This window comes from Nilaparvata lugens, unplaced genomic scaffold (assembly GCF_014356525.2).
Source record: "Nilaparvata lugens isolate BPH unplaced genomic scaffold, ASM1435652v1 scaffold5605, whole genome shotgun sequence".
Taxonomy (NCBI): Eukaryota; Metazoa; Arthropoda; class Insecta; order Hemiptera; family Delphacidae; genus Nilaparvata; species Nilaparvata lugens.
In genome coordinates, this window is record NW_024091410.1 from 1 (window position 1) to 19,767 (window position 19,767).

At 36.3% G+C, this 19,767-nt stretch overlaps 1 protein-coding gene across 1 annotated transcript; it reads left to right on the top strand.

The window, feature by feature from the left end:
• Positions 1-712: 712 nt before the first annotated feature.
• Positions 713-15,474, top strand: LOC120356042 (late secretory pathway protein AVL9 homolog; the record flags this gene model as incomplete). The annotated part of the gene is made up of 7 exons (XM_039444827.1): positions 713-959; positions 2,161-2,279; positions 3,366-3,385; positions 9,385-9,500; positions 11,047-11,233; positions 12,400-12,488; positions 14,219-15,474. Coding segments are annotated over 7 exons (1,158 nt in total), but the record flags the coding sequence as incomplete, so codon positions are not given.
• Between the last annotated feature and the right edge of the window lie 4,293 nt (positions 15,475-19,767).

Genomic DNA, 19,767 nt, shown 5'->3' on the forward strand with positions numbered 1-19,767 from the left:
TGATGTGTATCAGTTGAGATGATACTGTATCATATTGTGTTGATACTGTATCATGTTGTGGTTGTTCTTGTTCTATAGTGAGGTCCACGTTATAATGGCAGTAACTGATTAACATTGGTGTTGCTATCCTTGTCTATCATTCAACAAAGCAGATAGCGAATGTATCAAATCATAGTGTTGTGTATCAAGTTGAGATGATACTGTATCATATTGTGTTGATACTGTATCATGTTGTGGTTGTTCTTGTTCTTTAGTGAGGTCCACGTTATAATGGCAGTATACGATTAACATTGGTGTTGCTATTCTTGTCTATCATTCAACAAAGCAGATAGCGAATGTATCAAATCATAGTGTTGTGTATCAAGTTGAGATGATACTGTATCATATTGTGTTGATACTGTATCATGTTGTGGTTGTTCTTGTTCTTTAGTGAGGTCCACGTTATAATGGCAGTATTTGATAACATTGGTGTTGCTATCCCTGTGTATATTTCACAAAGCAGATAGCGCTATCCTCTACCACCTCCTCACTGTTCCCAAATCGTTTTTTCAACAATATACAAATATTATTAATCAATAAAATATTTAACCGTATTACTATTGATTAGTCTTGAAGTGTGTTTCCTAATATATCAATTGTATAGTGTATCATCTAATTTTTGTATTATTTTTGGTAATAGTACGTTTTTGATTTTGATTTGATTCGTTTGCAGACGGCCGTATGTGACATAGCGTATGTGAAGTTCAGCAGACGTGCGGTGACTGATGACGACGCCGTCGGCGCGGATGACGTGTGCACAGATGACGTCACATGCGACGTGACAATAGCCGCATTGCCGCGTGACGTCAGCTGTGAGACTCTCAGAGACTCGAGTGACGTCACGGCTCAAACAAATATGGCTGCCGTTGCTAGTATGGATGCACGAGGATGTGGTCTACCGCTTGCAGTATTCGAAAAGGTTAGATTAGATCATAGTTCTTTTTTCATGTATGTTATACCATAGAGAAACAATAGCTTGAGTAGATATCCCATGGTATATGGCGTTTATGTCGCAATTTTTACTGTTATCTCAAGCCGATAGTCCACGTATTTCTTTCCCAAAAAGGTGTGTAACGCTGGTAGTCTTTCATATTGTGCCGTTCATACACTATTACACTCCCAACAAAACAGTAAAAATCGACAATAATCGATAGTAATCGACTTGAGATAACAGTAAAAGTTGTGACATAAACGCCCTATACCATGGAATATCTACTTACGCTATTGTTTCTCTATGGTTATACTATATAAACTGACTTACTTACTTTCCCAGGGCCATTTATATCTAAGTTGATAATACTCTAATTGAATTAGAAAGACTAAGAAATTGTCAAAAACCAGAGATTTATTGATACTTAGAAAGACCGGTTTCGGTTGTTACACCATTGTCAATTTCTGATAAACTCCTTTTTTCCATCTAATATGAATAATTACCACATATCAACTTCTCAACTTCACAAAAAAATCTCTAACGAGAATCGCAACGCTCGCCCTTGTTACAGAGAACAAGCTTTATTTGTTGTAGTGTTACCTTAGAAGAGATAGCATAAGAATATCCCCATGGTATAGGTCGTGTTTATGTTGCAATTTTCTTCCACGATTACTGTCTATTATTAGTGTGTTATTGGGAGCTTAGACCATGTATAGAATAGACACGGCCCATTGTATATTCATACTGACAGTCGATGAAACCAACATCTTCTTAATTCACCGGGATGCTTATAGGCTTAGACCAATTATAGAATAGAAACGCTTGAAGTCTAGCCCGCTGAAGCCAGCATCTACTCCCATATCACCATATCGTGACGTCAGCATCGGATAGAAAACAATGTAAACAAACTCTGCAGAAAAATTTTCTATCCGATGCTGCCGTCACGATATGGTTATATGGCAGTAGATGTGTTGCTTCAGAGTCTAACTTCCCAGCGTGTCTATTCTATATTGGTCTAAGCCTATAACCATCCTCGGTGAATTAAGAATCTATAAGCAAAATTCCAAGTTAATGAGTTGAGTAGTTGAGACTGAATGATGCGTCATTCGTGAATTTCTATCCCCTACGTGTATAAGCAATTCTTTCCTTTATTATATTATAGATAATTTGAACTATAATTGATGTTTCAGGCTATCTGTGCCTGCCCTATCTCTCGCTGCCCTACTTGGATCTTCTCTCGGACGACAATGTGAGAGGATATGTGGTGGGGGCGACCATGTACTATTCAACAAAAGAAGAACTCGCCGATGTGCTAGTCGAGTAGGAAGTCACCTAAAACTGCTGCTTCAAATTAATATAGAATCGATTTTATAATACATTTTTCCAAGTTTTTTCCAAAGTAATAAATGTGCTAGTCGAGGTAAGGAAGTCACCTAAAACTGCTGCTTCAAATAATAAAGAAATCAATTTTATAGTAGGCTACCTTTTTTCCAAGTTTTTTTTCCAAAGTAAATAAATGTGCTAGTCGAGGAAAGAAGTCCACCTAAAACTGCTGCATCAAATTAATATAGAATCAATTTTCATAGTACCCTTTTTCCAAGTAATAAATAATGATGTTTTTGGGACGGGTAAGATTTCATTATGATGTTTTGGCGCTGGGGGGGGGCAGGTAGACGGAGCTCGCATAGAAGTGGTCACCCATCCAGTGGCGACACCGCAGGACTTGCGACGTCCTACATCTGAGCACTGAGGATCTGCGATTCGCCGACTATCTGTGCGTCACGTGGTGGGGACACCGCCTCAGGACACCAGTGGGCGTTGAGGACACCTCAGGACACCGGCAAGGAGGCCAGTATAGAGACAATATAGCAATAGAAGATATCCCTTGTTTGTAGAATTCATTCAAGTTTTGCTAGTTATGTATCAAATTATGGTGTTGTGTATCAATTTGGATGATACTGTATCAGATTAAGGTGTTGTGTATCAAGTTGTGGTGATACTGTGACCATAGATACTGGCAAGGATGCAAGGTATTGAGAAATATAGCATAAAAGATTCCCTTGGTTTGTAGAATTCATTCAAAGTTTGCAAGTTCTGTATCAAATATGGTGTTGTGTATCAATTTGGATATACTGTATCAGATTAAGGTGTTGTGTATCAAGTTGTGGTGATACTGGTGACCATAGGATCTGGCAAGGATGCAAGGCTTGAGAAAAGATAGCATAAGAAGACATCCATTGGTTTGTAGATTCATTCAAAGTTTGCAAGCTCTGTATCAAATCATAGTGTTGTGTATCAATTTGGGATGATACTGTATCAGATTACGGTGTTGATATTGTATCAAGTTGTGGTAATACTGTATCATTTGTTTTGATGCTGATGCTGATGACCATAGGACACTGGCAAGGAAGCAAGGTATGGAGGAAGATAGCATATAAGAATATGCCATGGTTTGTAGAATTCATTCAACGTTTGCAAGTTCTGTAACAAATTATGGTGTTGTATATCAAGTTGAGATTATACTGTGGTGATAGTCTCATGTGTTGTGATACCATAAGGAAAGGTAGCATAAGAACGCATCCCTTGGTTTGTAGAATTCATTCAAAATTAACAAGTTTTGTATCAAATTATAGTGTTGTGTATCAATTTGAGTGTATCAAATTATGGTTTTATGTAATAGTATATTTCGCACCTAGGGCCGAAAATGAGACTAGAAAAGATTGAGAGCCGGAAAAACATTTTTGCCCATGATGAGAACGTTATTTTTCGCCACACAGAAAAATAAACAATATAAATATTAGAATAATTTATTGTTTATTAGGCACTTCCAAAAGCAAAACAGGAAGGTCATAGCTCTAGCAAATCTGAGGTAATCTGAATATCAGGAAATTGTCCAAGTATTTTTATTTTTCATTCTGATTTGTCTAAATAACCTAAAAGATTATGTTCAATTATGTAAGAGGTTGAGTTTATACTTTTTATTCTCCCAAATGACAATAAGATGATATTATTATAAATGTTTTGATTCTTGAATAATAAACACAAATAATAAAAAGTTTTTTGGTCAGCTCTTTTAGCCACTGGAATTTGCCAATCTGAATGTCACGTCAACAATGCTTGTTGTCGTTGACTTCGGAAGTTTAGGTTAGAAGTTCTATCCTACTCTGAAAATCGAATATAGTCGAATATGAAATTTGAATAGTTCCGTTTATAATATATATCTTATCTGTATTTTATTCATCCAAATAAAATGAGTAGCTTATTGCAGAATACTTATTCAATTCTAGAAGCATAAACGGATTCCGTTTAATAAACCATTTTGTAAACACGTTCACATCAAATCAGAATCAGCTGACTTCAAGGTTATTTTACAGCCCTAGGGCCGTAAACTTTACGCATGGTCAGAAAACAATCATTTTCGGCCTCCATATGACGCACGAAAACCGCTCATTAAATCCAAGTGGGGCGAAAAACTTTTACCGCCTGGTCAGAAAACAATCATTTTCGCCTCCATATGACGCACGAAAACCAGCTCATTACATCCAAGTGGGACGAAATAGTTATTTGTATTCTAGAGTGAAAAGTGCTGTTTTTCTCCCTGAGGGAAAGGTTTGAAGCCGAGGCGAAGCCGAGGGCAACAATTTCCTGAGGGAAAAAAAACATTTTTCACGCGGATATACACAACATTTTCCTCCACCTACATTTTTATAAAAACTGCTAATAAAATAAGTTTTAAAAACGTATGTGACCAAACAATGTGTTACAACATAATCTAAAAGTAAACAGAAACAGCTGGCTTGTAATCAAGTTCTCCTCCGACAGCACTATCTGTCGGCTAAGTTGTAACAATAATGACAGCCAAAACTACAGCTATGATGAAGTTCCCGTTTCAAATTTGATTACTTAATAAGTAATATCGTTGGCGATATTTGAATAACATGGAATAACAGAAAAATAATATACATTTTTTTTGTATAGTGATATGAAGTTTGTAATAATAATTTCAGCATAAAAACATAAATAATTGAAATAAACACTTTCGATGATGTACTTATTGTATGAATAAAGAATTGTATGAATAAATTTTATATATCGATCAAATGTCTTGGTGAGGTATTGAATTTAGTTGGTTTAATGACTACTCTATAAGCTTCCTCATCTGAGCTTCGACCTTCTGACCTATTCCAAATGTACGTTTTTAAAATAGAGATGCTTCCCATGTTATTTAAATGGAGTCACTTTTACTCCCTAGGGAGTTTTTCTGTTTTTTAGTACCGAGAGCGAAAAAGTGACACTTTAGTATCATGTTTCAGGGAGTAAAGTAAGTACTTTTGACAGTAGGTGGAGGAAAAAGTATATTCGTATGGCGTCTGTTGGTGGGAAGTCCCTTGCGGGAAGGTCCCCCCGCCTGAATATATAATTCAAGCCGTCAATGGGCCATATGACTGTCATACTTCAGCCGGGACTGAAGTGTTCTGTGTCAAGTTAAAATGATACTGTGTTATGTTGTGTTGATACTGTATCATTTATGGCGATATGCTATGGTAAAGGACCGTTATGTTGCAAATGTGACTATTAACTGAAGCCGATAGTCCTAGTAGTTGTTTTTGGTGAAGCTATGTGACGCTGGTAGTCTCTCATACTGTGCCCTTCTTACACTCTTACACTCCCAACAACACACTAATAATAGACAGTGTATAGGGTGTCTATGTTGCAAATGTGAGTGTTAACTGAAGCCGATAGTCTAGTAGTTGTTTTTGGTGAAGCTATGTGACGCTGGTAGTCTCTCATACTGTGCCCTTCTTACACTCCCAACAACACACTAATAATAGACAGTGTATAGGGTGTCTATGTTGCAAATGTGAGTGTTAACTGAAGCCGATAGTCCTAGTAGTTGTTTTTGGTGAAGCTATGTGATGCTGGTAGTCTCTCATACTGTGCCCTTCTTACACTCCCAACAACACACTAATAATAGACAGTGTATAGGGGTGTATGTTGCAAATGTGAGTGTTAACTGAAGCCGATAGTCCTAGTAGTTGTTTTTGGTGAAGCTATGTGACGCTGGTAGTCTCTCATACTGTGCCCTTCTTACACTCTTACACTCCCAACAACACACTAATAATAGACAGTGTATAGGGTGTCTATGTTGCAAATGTGAGTGTTAACTGAAGCCGATAGTCCTAGTAGTTGTTTTTGGTGAAGCTATGTGACGCTGGTAGTCTCTCATACTGGTAGAGAGTTAATGGGGAGGATATTTTAATATTCTTCCAAAGAAGGGACTTGATATGTTCCAAAGCTCCGCCAATTTATGTAGAGCATAACAATATGATTATATCTATAGTTATTATATTACAAATTGTTTTCATATCATATACAGTTCAATAGTTATTTTCTTAGTCTAATTATGTAAATTCATCTATAACATTGCTGTATTGTAAGCTATTGTATATAAGTGTATAAGCCAGTATATATTGTAATCTACATAAATAAAGTACTCAATCAATCAATCAATCAATACTGTGCCCTTCTTACACTCTTACACTCCCAACAAACATAATAATAGACAGTGTATAGGGTGTCTATGTTGCAAATGTGAGTGTTAACTGAAGCCGATAGTCCTAGTAGTTGTTTTTGGTGAAGTATGTGACGCTGATGGTAGTCTCTCATACTGTGCCCTTCTTACACTCTTACACTCCCAACAAACACTAATAATAGACAGTGTATAGGGTGTCTATGTTGCAATGTGAGTGTTAACTGAAGCCGATAGTCCTAGTAGTTGTTTTTGGTGAAGCTATGTGACGCTGATGGTAGTCTCTCATACTGTGCCCTTCTTACACTCTTACACTCCCAACAACACACTAATAATAGACAGTGTATAGGGTGTCTATGTTGCAAATGTGAGTGTTAACTGAAGCCGATAGTCCTAGTAGTTGTTTTTGGTGAAGCTATGTGACGCTGATGGTAGTCTCTCATACTGTGCCCTTCTTACATTCTTACACTCCCAACAACACACTGATAATAGACAGTGTATAGGGTGTCTATGTTGCAAATGTGAGTGTTAACTGAAGCCGATAGTCCTAGTAGTTGTTTTTGGTGAAGCTATGTGACGCTGGTAGTCTTTCATACTGTGCCCTTCTTACACTCTTACACTCCCAACAACACACTAATAATAGACAGTGTATAGGGTGTCTATGTTGCAAATGTGAGTGTTAACTGAAGCCGATAGTCCTAGTAGTTGTTTTTGGTGAAGCTATGTGACGCTGGTAGTCTCATACTGTGCCCTTCTTACACTCTTACACTCCCAACAACACACTAATAATAGACAGTGTATAGGGTGTCTATGTTGCAAATGTGAGTGTTAACTGAAGCCGATAGTCCTAGTAGTTGTTTTTGGTGAAGCTATGTGACGCTGGTAGTCTCTCATACTGTGCCCTTCTTACACTCCCAACAACACACTAATACTAGACAGTGTATAGGGTGTCTATGTTGCAAATGTGAGTGTTAACTGAAGCCGATAGTCCTAGTAGTTTTTTGGTGAAGCTATGTGACGCTGGTAGTCTCTCAACTGTGCCCTTTTACACTCTAACACTCCCAACAACACACTAATAATAGACAGTGTATAGGGTGTCTATGTTGCAAATGTGAGTGTTAACTGAAGCCGATAGTCCTAGTAGTTGTTTTTGGTGAAGCTATGTGACGCTGATGGTAGTCTCTCATACTGTGCCCTTCTTACACTCTTACACTCCCAACAACACACTAATAATAGACAGTGTATAGGGTGTCTATGTTGCAAATGTGAGTGTTAACTGAAGCCGATAGTCCTAGTAGTTGTTTTTGGTGAAGCTATGTGACGCTGATGGTAGTCTCTCATACTGTGCCCTTCTTACATTCTTACACTCCCAACAAACACTGATAATAGACAGTGTATAGGGTGTCTATGTTGCAAATGTGAGTGTTAACTGAAGCCGATAGTCCTAGTAGTTGTTTTTGGTGAAGCTATGTGACGCTGGTAGTCTCTCATACTGTGCCCTTCTTACACTCTTACACTCCCAACAACACACTAATAATAGACAGTGTATAGGGTGTCTATGTTGCAAATGTGAGTGTTAACTGAAGCCGATAGTCCTAGTAGTTGTTTTTGGTGAAGCTATGTGACGCTGGATTCTCTCATACTGTGCCCTTCTTACACTCTTACACTCCCAACAAACACTAATAATAGACAGTGTATAGGTGGTCTATGTTGCAAATGTGAGTGTTAACTGAAGCCGATAGTCCTAGTAGTTGTTTTTGGTGAAGCTATGTGACGCTGGTAGTCTCTCATACTGTGCCCTTCTTACACTCTTACACTCCCAACAACACTAATAATAGACAGTGTATAGGGTGTCTATGTTGCAAATGTGAGTGTTAACTGAAGCCGATAGTCCTAGTAGTTGTTTTTGGTGAAGCTATGTGACGCTGGTAGTCTCTCATACTGTGCCCTTCTTACACTCCCAACAAACACTAATAATAGACAGTGTATAGGGTGTCTATGTTGCAAATGTGAGTGTTAACTGAAGCCGATAGTCCTAGTAGTTGTTTTTGGTGAAGCTATGTGACGCTGGTAGTCTCTCATACTGTGCCCTTCTTACACTCTTACACTCCCAACAACACACTAATAATAGACAGTAGTCGACATGAAGTTTGAAACATAAACGACCTATACCATGGGATATCTTCTCATGCTATCATTCCTCTATGGTATTGTTGCTACAGAGAAGAGCTAGGTATCAGAATTGATTGTGGAGCACCCTCTATTCAAGTCTTCTTTGACTCAGTCTCTCATGACTCAAGTCTTTCCTTGACTCAAATCTCCTTTCACTAAAGTCTATCCAGGACTCAAGTCCCTCATCCCTCTTGACTGAAGTCTTCCTCGACTCAAGTCTCCCTTGACTCAAGTCTGTCATGGCTCAAGTCCCTCTTGACTCAAGTCTTCTTTGACTCAGTCTCCCTTGACTCAAGTCTTTCCTTGACTCAAATCTCCTTTCACTAAAGTCTATCCATGACTCAAGTCCCTCTTGACTGAAGTCTTCCTTGACTCAAGTCTCTCATAGCTCAAGTCTATCCTTGACTCAAGTCTCTCTCGACTCAAGTCCTCTTTGACTCAATTCTTCTCTGACTCAATTCTTCTCTGACTCAATTCTTCTCTGACTATTATAGGTTCTGTATGCTCAAACAGTGTGATGTAATCTATGTACTTATTCTCACTCTGCAGAGTGTTTCCAAACTCTACCAATATTTCAGAGCAATGTTCCTGGGAACAGAACATATCTAAATATCATTTTCAAACTTTCCGAAAGCAGTGTAATGACTTTTTGACTTTGTTTTAACATTTTGAAATGTTTTAACCTCAAATTATTTTCAATTCTGAATTTTAGGACACCGCAGCAGGATGTGTTTGTGGACGGAGTTGGCTGGGAGGGAGGTGATGAATGGATTAGAGCTCAGTTCCACGCCTACATGCTCTGTCTACTTCGCACGTCTCTGCTGCCAGGTCAGTGCCATGATTCAAGTTATAAAGTTTGCTATCAAATTTTGTAAAACTTTAAAGTGAAAGAATGTGGCGCCACATCAAAGAATGTGAGTGTTTTTTTCACTTTAAAGTTTTACAAAATTTGATAGCAATAATAATAGTGAAAACAAGATGGATAACCAACAACGTATAAAGTTTGCCTAAACTACAGTGTAACTTGGTTATTGCAACCTCGGCCTAACATCAACTCAAACATAGCGGCATTCATCTATAAGGAGTGGTCGTAGTCGAGTGGATCAGATGCTGGTTTCATGATTCAGAGGCCCGGGCTCAAATCCCGGCCCGGGCAAGATATTTATCTCAGGCAACTCCCGTGTTTCGGATGGACACGTTAAGCTTTGTCGGTCCCGGCTGCCTAAAAAGCAGTCGTTGGTCATGTGAGAGGCCCTGAAATTGATCAGTTGCGCCTGAAAACTTTGACACCAGACCTCAGCCAGTCAGGTCACACCATATTATTATTTATCTATAGGTCCTGCCAAACAATAAGTAATTCTGAAATCCTTGGATTTATTGTCAGTAAATTATAAAACCTCTTAAGCTGCGTACACATACTCGTGCTTCCAACCCGCACCGAGCAAGCTCCTCCCTCGTACCGCCCACGTACCACCATCGCACAGCAATCGCTCCGCCTCCGCTCTCTACTCGCACCGATCATGAACGTTACGGAAGATGGTAGATCTTCTCGCGTTCCCCGGTCGAACCATTGTTGCTCGCCGGTCGATCATCAATCGCTCTGCTGGAGTGACGTTCGGTTGCGGAGCGGAACGAAAGTCTGTACGCACCTTTATATAACGTCAAGAACTAAAGAAGTAGGATCCCCAATCACACCCACCATCAAATTACCTTTGTGTATGAGATATTAAGCCTTTAACGGACTATTCACCCACCCTGTATTATAGATGAATAATATAAAAGTTCTATATAGTAGTTTGGTGTTAATCAGATGGGAGTTATGAACTAGACTATTCTAATGAAAGACGTTTAATATAATTTGGTGTCTTAGTATTAAATAAAAAACCAAGAAATTGTCTTAAACCACAGTTTTACTCATAGAAAGACCGGTTTCGGTTGTTACACCTTTATCAATCTCTGATAAACTCCTATCAGAGAGACAGAGAGACACACAGAAAGAGATAGAGACACAGAGAGAGATAGAGAATGTGTTAGAGAGAGATTCAGATTCTATTTGTGTAGTTGAGAAGTTGATATTGCATTAATTACTCGTATTATTCATATTGAATGAAAAAGACTAAGAAATTGTCAAAAACCACAGATTTATTGATAGTTAGAAAGACCGAGTTTATCAGATATTGACAATGGTGTAACAACCGAAACCGGTCTTTCTAACTATCAATAAATCTGTGGTTTTTAACAATTTCTTATTCTTTTTATTTAATATGGATAATTATCACAATATCAACTTCTCAACTACCGTACACAAAGAATGTTTTAGTGTGTTAATTAGATGCAAGTTTAATACAGTATGGTGTTTTGTTATGTTAATCAGATGGAAGCCGTGAGCTGGACCATTTCAACGCCTCGTTTGTGTCAGCCTTTCGACGCACGCACAGCTACCAGCAGTGGATGGCCGAGCTGAGTGGTGACACACCCTCCCTGTGGCAGTTGTCACCCGGTCACCCATTCGCCGGCGGCTCACAGCTCAGTGTCGCCGATATGCGACTGCGCATCTCTCAGTAAGTTGTGTCTCAATACTTGTGGGATGTGCCTTGTATTAGTAGACAGTGAGGTCCACGTTATAATGGCAGCACCTGATTAACATTGGTGTTGCTATCCTTGTCTATCATTCCACAAAGCAGATAGCGAATGTATCAAATCATAGTGTTATATATCAAGTTGAGATGATACTGTATCATATTGGTTTAATACTGTATCATATTGTGGTTGTTCTTGTTCTATAGTGAGGTCCACGTTATAATGACAGTATTTGATTAACATTTGTGTTGCTATCCTTGTCTATCATTCAACAAAGCAAATAACGAATGTATCAAATCATAGTGTTGTGTATCAAGTTGAGATGATACTGTATCATATTGTGGTTGTACTTGTTCTATAGTGAGGTCCACATTATAATGGCAGCACCTGATTAAAATTGGTGTTGCTATCCTTGTCTATCATTCCACAAAGCAGATAGCTCTATCCTCTATCACCAAAAACTGAGAAATATTGCTCTATTTGGAAGAAACTTCTTTCATATTTTTGTGCTAATATAACTTCTTTTGTAACTTATTTTACTACAGTACCAACATACAAAACTTCAGCCCAAACTGAGAATAACTCGCTACACTTGTTCATTGATTATTGATTATAATGATGACCTTGTTTCACTATATTTCAAAAGATGATGTTTTATCATTAATCTATCTGTTTAAGTTTTGAATTTTTTATTTATGTTTGTAACACATTGCTCGAGACTCAAATTATAAAGTAATCACCTGATTAACATTTGTGTTGCTATTCTTGTCTATCATTCGACAGAGCAGATAGCGAATGTATCAAATCATAGTGTTATGTATCAAGTTGAGATGATACTGTTTCAAAGTGTGCTGATACTGTATCATATTGTGGTTGTTCTTGTTCTATAGTGAGGTCCACGTTATAATGGCAGTTTGTTGTTGCTATCCTTGTCTGTCATCAGACAAAGCAGATAGCTCCATCCTTTGCTAGCTTTGCAAAGTTGCCAGAACGTTTTTAACAATGTAAAATATAATTAAGTTTGCACTGTTTCCAAATCATGTATATATTATTTTTGTATTCTGTATAGTCATCTATGATAGGCTAGGCTAATATTTCATTTTTTCTCTTTTTAAAGTCTGAATTTTTGTGATTTTTATGTTTTCAGTACGATGCAAAACACGGAAGGAGGGAGAAAACTGAATCAAGCCATGGTTAGCACGGGTCGGGCAGTGGCCACTACTGGAAGAGCTGTTGGTCAGTAGAGTTCATTCATTCCTTCATTCATAAATTCATTTGCACTCCACCATTTTATATATACAGGGTATTTACGAACTCCCTACCAACATTCTAAGGCATTGTTCCTTGGTACGAAACATATCTAAATATCATTTTCAAAGTGTCCCAACGTCCTTACTTACTCACACATTCGCTATTTTGTTTTTTCCATTTACTATTTTTTTTGACCGAGTGAAGTGAGGTCTAAGATTCAAGTCGACGGTTTGGCATTTCTCTTTATGTTTAAATGTTTTTATGTTGCGCATTTACGGCGAAACGCGGTAATAGATTTTCATGAAATTTGACAGGTATGTTCCTTTTTAAATTGCGCGTCGACGTATATACAAGGTTTTTGGAAATTTTGCATTTCAAGGATAATATAAAAGGAAAAAGGAGCCTCCTTCATACGCCAATATTAGAGTAAAAATCAGACTATAGAATTATTCATCATAAATCAGCTGTCTAGTGGACTATAATACTACCCGTTCAAAAACATCGAACATCTTGAAAATGTATCTTTCCATTAACGTTAGTAGACAGTTGACTATAATACTACCCGTTCAAAAACATCGAACATCTTGAAAATTGTATCTTTCCATCAACGTTGTAGACAGATGCAGCCAGACCTGATAACAGCGCTCACACTCACATTCCGGGACGACACGTCACGGTACGATAGGACAGAAAGCTCTATGTTTATTTAGGATTTTTTCTAGACATTTTTAGTTGATAAATTATTTATTAATTTTTGAGAAAACATATCAACAGGTCAATGTAACTCACTGAGCGCGAGGTCTACTGTTCACAGAACTACTAGTTACTAGTAGCTCTGTGAACAGTAGACCTCAGTCAGTTTTCTTATCCACAAGTATCTGGAGTCACCTGTTCACCGCTGTGAAATGAATGCAATGAATAATCACTTGTCAGCTGATTAATTTATAAATAATTATTTAGTCTGAATAATCCTATTTTCAGAATAGATGATAAATATAGTGATATCGGAGTATGGAAGAAATTAATTTTCCTTTCGTATTATTCTTAAAATGCAAAATTTCAAAAAATCTTGTGTATACATCGACGCGCAGTTAAAAAAGGAATATTCCAGCCAAATCTCATAGAATCTCATCAACGCGTTTGGCCGTAAATGCGTTACATACAGACAGACAAAAAAAGTCCGAGTTAAAACGTAGACCTCACTACGTTCGGTCTAAATAATGGCTGAACATAAGGAAGTGAAACTTTGCACAATCATTAATGACAAATAGAAAGAGCTACCGAAAATGATGCCAATTTTTCAAATTCATAAAACAAAATAGCGGTCATTTAAAATGTTATTTCGTTAACAAGAAATGGTCAAAACAGGTACTTGATGAACTGACATCTAGACGAACTGAAACCCTCGATTTATTTCTTGTCTGAATGATGTATTTGTTTGCTTCACTCAATAGACATTCAATTAATGTTGAATTTATAAATGAATAGAATATTAAAATGAAATGAAAAAAAATCTTTATTAGACGGAGTTAGGACTTGTAAGTCCTCTCTACCACTCAAACTCGAAATATTATTACCTCGAATATTATTTATGAGGAAAATGAATTTTTATGAAATGTTAAATTTGACGTTGTTCAAAAATGTAACTTATATCACTTGGGAATAAAATCTTACATTTTTATTTATTAAATTTTTATTTATTAAATTTTTTGCAGGTGGAGCGATATCGCAAGCCAAGGGAGCCCTTTCCAGCTGGTGGTCAAATTTGACAACCGCCCAAAGCCCCACAGACGGGTTGACGCCTGGGGCGTTCCAAGAGGAGGGTATCATACAGCCAGGGGGTGAGAAAAATGATGCGCCGTCTCTAGAAAATAATTGTCAACCAGGGGTTGATAGAAATGAAACGTCGTCTTTTAAGAATAATTGTGAGCCAGGGGGTGCCAAAAATGGAGCGCCGTCTCCAGAAAATGATTGTCAGCCAGGGGGTGATGAAAATGATAGTCTGCCACTTGAGAACGGATTGAAATCAGCTGATGAGGAGGACAAATCAAGGTCAAATCATACGATGACGTCATCAAAGATTTTGCAAGTCTGATGTGGCATAGTGGAGTAAAGATATATGAAACATCAATTTTTAATTTCAATCTACTGTGTGAGGTTCACGTTATAAGTCAGTGGAAATGATAGGACAACAGAGTTGCCGATTCTCTGCGTTACCACCGCCTTCTATAGTAGATAGATGTGATTCAAGTTATCCCCCTGTATCTGATCTGATATTAATTGTAGATTCTTTTTAATAATTCTGTCAAATATCATAATTTATGCGTAAGGAAATATAATTTCCTATGATTTAATACAATAAATTTTCATAGTTGAGATGAAATATGTAGGTAGTTGATTATGATTGTTCATAATCTAGAAAATATTTGGCAATGTAGGTAGAAGAGGATAGAGCTATCTGCTTTGTGGAATGATAGACGAGGATAGCAACACCAATGTTAATCAGGTGCTGACTTTATAACGTGGACCTCACTACAGTTTCTAATGTGTTTTCTTCTGAAGAAATTGTATTTCTTGTCCATTACCTCAATAAAAATTTTGTTACTAAAATTATTTCAGAAAAATATGTTAATGCATACAATACATTTTTGTTAACTTTGCGTTAATTTTTCCATCGTTTTTTTCAGTCAATGCTAATTTAAAATTACTGCAAAATGTTTTCTAAAATTAATTTCTCATTTTATCTAAGATGTAAATATACAAGCAAAATTAAAATACTCTGTACCTATCTCGGACTATGTGTAACCTTGTCTAAATTTGGGAGAGGAATAGCACAAGGTTACCTTATTTTTTCTCTCCCTATCATTTTGATGATGTACTTATTGTATCAATCAATGAAGAATTGGCGGAGTTGAATATACTCCTATACATATGGGGAAAGTAACCCCCGTTACACGTACCGGCGGTTAAATTTAACTGTTGATTTAATTGCGTCAATAGCTTCTCTCATTGCTTGTCGTAGGCATTTAATCACGGTCAAGTTTAATGGTCGTCAAATTCAACAGGGAAAAATATATGTCTAATCATTGAAGAATTTTTATGTTCATCTCTACTACTGAAAGATATTTTCTTTTTGTCTAAATATTTACGGAATAGACCTTGCTTGTCGTGGGCATTTAATTACGGTCAAGTTCAATGGTCGTCAAATTTAAGGCTGTGCAAAGGCTAAAATCAACTTTCTACTGGTGATATTATTAAAAGTTATCAAAAGCTATCAAAATGAAAAAGTTTTCTCAGGAAATCATTTTTTTCCGATCATTACTTTTTGAGATATGAGCGCCCGGAGTTCAAATTTTTGGGACAGAACATTTCAAATTCGGTAAGAGATAAATCCATGAGATTTAGAGGATAGATTTTTCATGGTATTCTTGGTCTAGCAAGAAAAAAAATTTCTGAAAATATCAATTTTTGAAAAAGTTATTCAATTTACCAAAAACAACTCAACTAAAAGTTATTTTTGAATAACTTTCTCAAAAATCTATATTTTCAGAAAATTTCTATTCTACTACATCGAGAATATCTTGAAGAATTTAGCCTCTAAATCTCATGGATTTATTATCTCTTACCGAATTTGAAATGTTCTGTCCCAAAAATTTGAACTTTAGGCGCTCATATCTCAAAAAGTAATGATCGGAAAAAATGTTTTCCTGAGAAAATGGTTTCATTTTGATAGCTTGATGATATACAAATCGAAAAACTTTGAAAAGTATCACCAGTAGAATGTTTATTTTTAGCCTTTGCACAGCCTTAACAGGGAGAAAATATGTGTTTATTCATTGGAGAATTTTCATGTTTCTCTCTACTACTGAATGAAATTTGGTATTTTACTGAATATTGATATTAGTTATTGGTTATAAAGAAATAAATTGATGTGTTTCCTACATATTTTGTAAATAATGTATTAAATAGATGTGAGGCAAATACATAATGCTTCATATGTATATACTCAGTACATTGCATGATTGTAACTGTATCATACACATTTATAAAATAATGTATCCATCAGTAAATTTCCTTGTTTCATAGAAAATATACAAAAGTGTATATCTTAAGATACATGTGTTATAGTTTGTATGTAGTAGGGTATACTGAGATATATATTATCAATGTTTAGTAGTATTATCTAATATCATAGAGAAACAATAGCATAAGTAGTTATTCCATGGTATAGGGCGTTATGTCGCAACTTTTACTGTTATCTAAAGCCTATAGTCCACGTAGTTCTTTCCTGTGAAGCTTTATGACGCTGTTAGTCTCTCATATTGTGCCGTTCATACACTCTTACCCGGTCAAAACAGTAAAAACCGACAGTAATCGGCTTGAGATAAAATTAAAAGTTGCGACATAAACGCCCTATACCATGGGATATCTACTTATGCTATTGTTTCTCTATGTTATTAATAATTATGTTTCAATGAAATGTATATTATAATATAGCATTATTTCGGATTACCTTAAAAGTATTCAGTTTTAAAAATAGAATAATTAGGCTGAAGAATTCTCATTTTTTACACAAGATTTTCTGTTCTAATAGTATTGATTATGTTAGAAGTTTGGAAGGGTGTTGTTAATGCACTACCTCCGTAAACAAAGCCGTAGTGCATTCTGGTGACGTCAGCACAGGTAGGGCTCCTACACCAATAAAAACACTAGCTGATATAGATCAGCTGAAATCAACAAATTTTTATTGGTGTAGGAGCCCTACCTTTGCTGACGTCACACGAATGCACTACGGGTCTGTTTACGGAGGTAGTGGTTCATCTGATATACAAAACGCTCTCAATTTTTTTCTTTGAAAATGAGAATGAAAAAAAATCTTTTTTTTTAGGTGCAGTTAGGACTTTAATCTAGGACCTAGGATTAAACCTAGGAACTAGGTTTATTCGCAAACTTTAAAATATCTCTCACATTTTGTGTGTTATCTGCTTTTGAAAAACATTTTAAATGTATTTATTATTTGAAAACATGTTTCATATTATAGTTTGCTAGCAAATAGGAGTCCACAATTTTCCTAGACAAATTTTTCTAATTTGAAATATTTCTCTTTGATTTTGTCTAGTTGATTGTATTTGAAAAATATATTACTTTGTTATTTCTCCCACATTTTGTCCATTTATTTGAGCCTTTAAAAAGCATTTCAAGTTTTTTATATCAATTTTCCAAGGAATATTCCTCATAATTTTATTTTATTTTAGAATATATATTATTTTGCTATCTATGATCTGCTTAGCAATAATAGAGAAAGTAGGCTTTAAGTTTTTTTAATGGATAGTAATTTTATTATCAGTATAGATCATTTAAAAAATATGGTTCAGTATAACTACTAAACATTTTTATAAATTTTAATCAAGTTGAAACCTAGGCATTATTTGGTTGCATTATGGCTTTTCAAATTTATAATGTAAGAATATTTTGGAAAATTAATTTCAAATAGATTTTACCAACTTGAATCTAGGTCCACGTTATAATGGCAGTAACTGATTAACATTAGTGTTGCTATCCTTGTCTATCATCCGACAAAGCAGATAGCGAATGTATTAAAACATAGTGTTGTGTATCAAGTTGAGATGATACTGTATCATATTGTGTTGATACTGTATCATGTTGTGGTTGTTCTTGTTCTATAGTGAGGTCCACGTTATAATGGCAGTAACTGATTAACATTGGTGTTGCTATCCTTGTCTATCATTCCACAAAGCAGATAGCGAATGAATCAAATCATAGTGTTGTGTATCAAGTTGAGATGATACTGTATCATATTGTGTTGATACTGTATCATGTTGTGGTTGTTCTTGTTCTATAGTGAGGTCCACGTTATAATGGCAGTATTTGATTAACATTGGTGTTGCTATCCTTGTCTATCATCCGACAAAGCAGATAGCGAATGTATCAAATCATAGTGTTGTGTATCAAGTTGAGATGATACTGTATCATATTGTGTTGATACTGTATCATGTTGTGGTTGTTCTTGTTCTATAGTGAGGTCCACGTTATAATGGGCAGAAATTGATTATAATTGGTGTTGATATCCTTGTCTATCATTCCACAAAGCAGATAGCGCTATCCTCTACCACCTCTGCACTGTTCCCAGATCGGTTATTAACGATGTAGAAATATAATTAATTGAAGGATTGAATCTGAATCATGAGAATGTATTATCAAATCTTTGAAAAATATATTTTCTTGATTCATAGAATGTAATTGATCATCTCAAACAATAATGAACAGTTAATATTACATCAGATATACCGGTATCAGCTATCCTCTATAGAAGGCAGAGAATTGGCAACGTTGTTTTCCTATCTTTCTCCACTGCCATTATAACGTGGACCTCACTAAAACTCTATTCTCACTCCATGTCTTCCCTCAAATAATAATATAAAATATTCAACTATAGAGAGAGTAAATATGGCAAAATTTTGTAATAAAGATGCAAGAAAAATCAGCAATTTTCCTTGAATATTTTTATTAAAAATTCCAGTCTCCTATTTCCCCTCAACGACGATGTTCCTTATTAAAATATGCTGTAATGAAAGCATATCTGCTATCCTCTGTAGAAGGCAGTGGCCAGGCAGAGAATCCGCAACACTGTTCCCCCATATTAATTTCTCCCCTGCCATTATAATGTGGACCTCACTATAGCATAAATGGGAAGTGGCAGAAATACAGAGAATAAAATCAATCTGAGGGAAATTTTTATTGAAAAGGAAAACCCCAGAACTTGGAGACTCGATTTATTACCGGGGGCCAGGGAAATCTATAACTGAAAAAAGGGAATTTCGGACTGGAACAGGGAAATTTTCACGGAGAAAGGGGTCCACAGAGCTTGAAGACTCAAATTATTACCAGGGGACAGGGAAATCTATTACTGAATACTTTCCTTACCTATGGTAGTGGGTAGAGCAAGTAAAGTAAAAAAGGGAATTTCGAACTGGAACAGGGAAATTTTCCCCGTGGAAGGGTATCCATAGAGCTTGGAGAATCAAATTGCGGGACAGGGAAATCTATTACTGAATACTCTCCTTACCAATGGTAGTGAGAAGGGCAAGCAAAGAAAAAAGGAAATTTCAAACTGGAACAGGGAAATTTTCCTGGAGAAAGGGGATCCACAGAGCTTGGAGACTCAAATTGCGGGACAGGGAAATCTCTTACTGAATATCTCCCTTACCAAAGGTAGTTGGTAGGACAATGAAAGTCAAAAGGG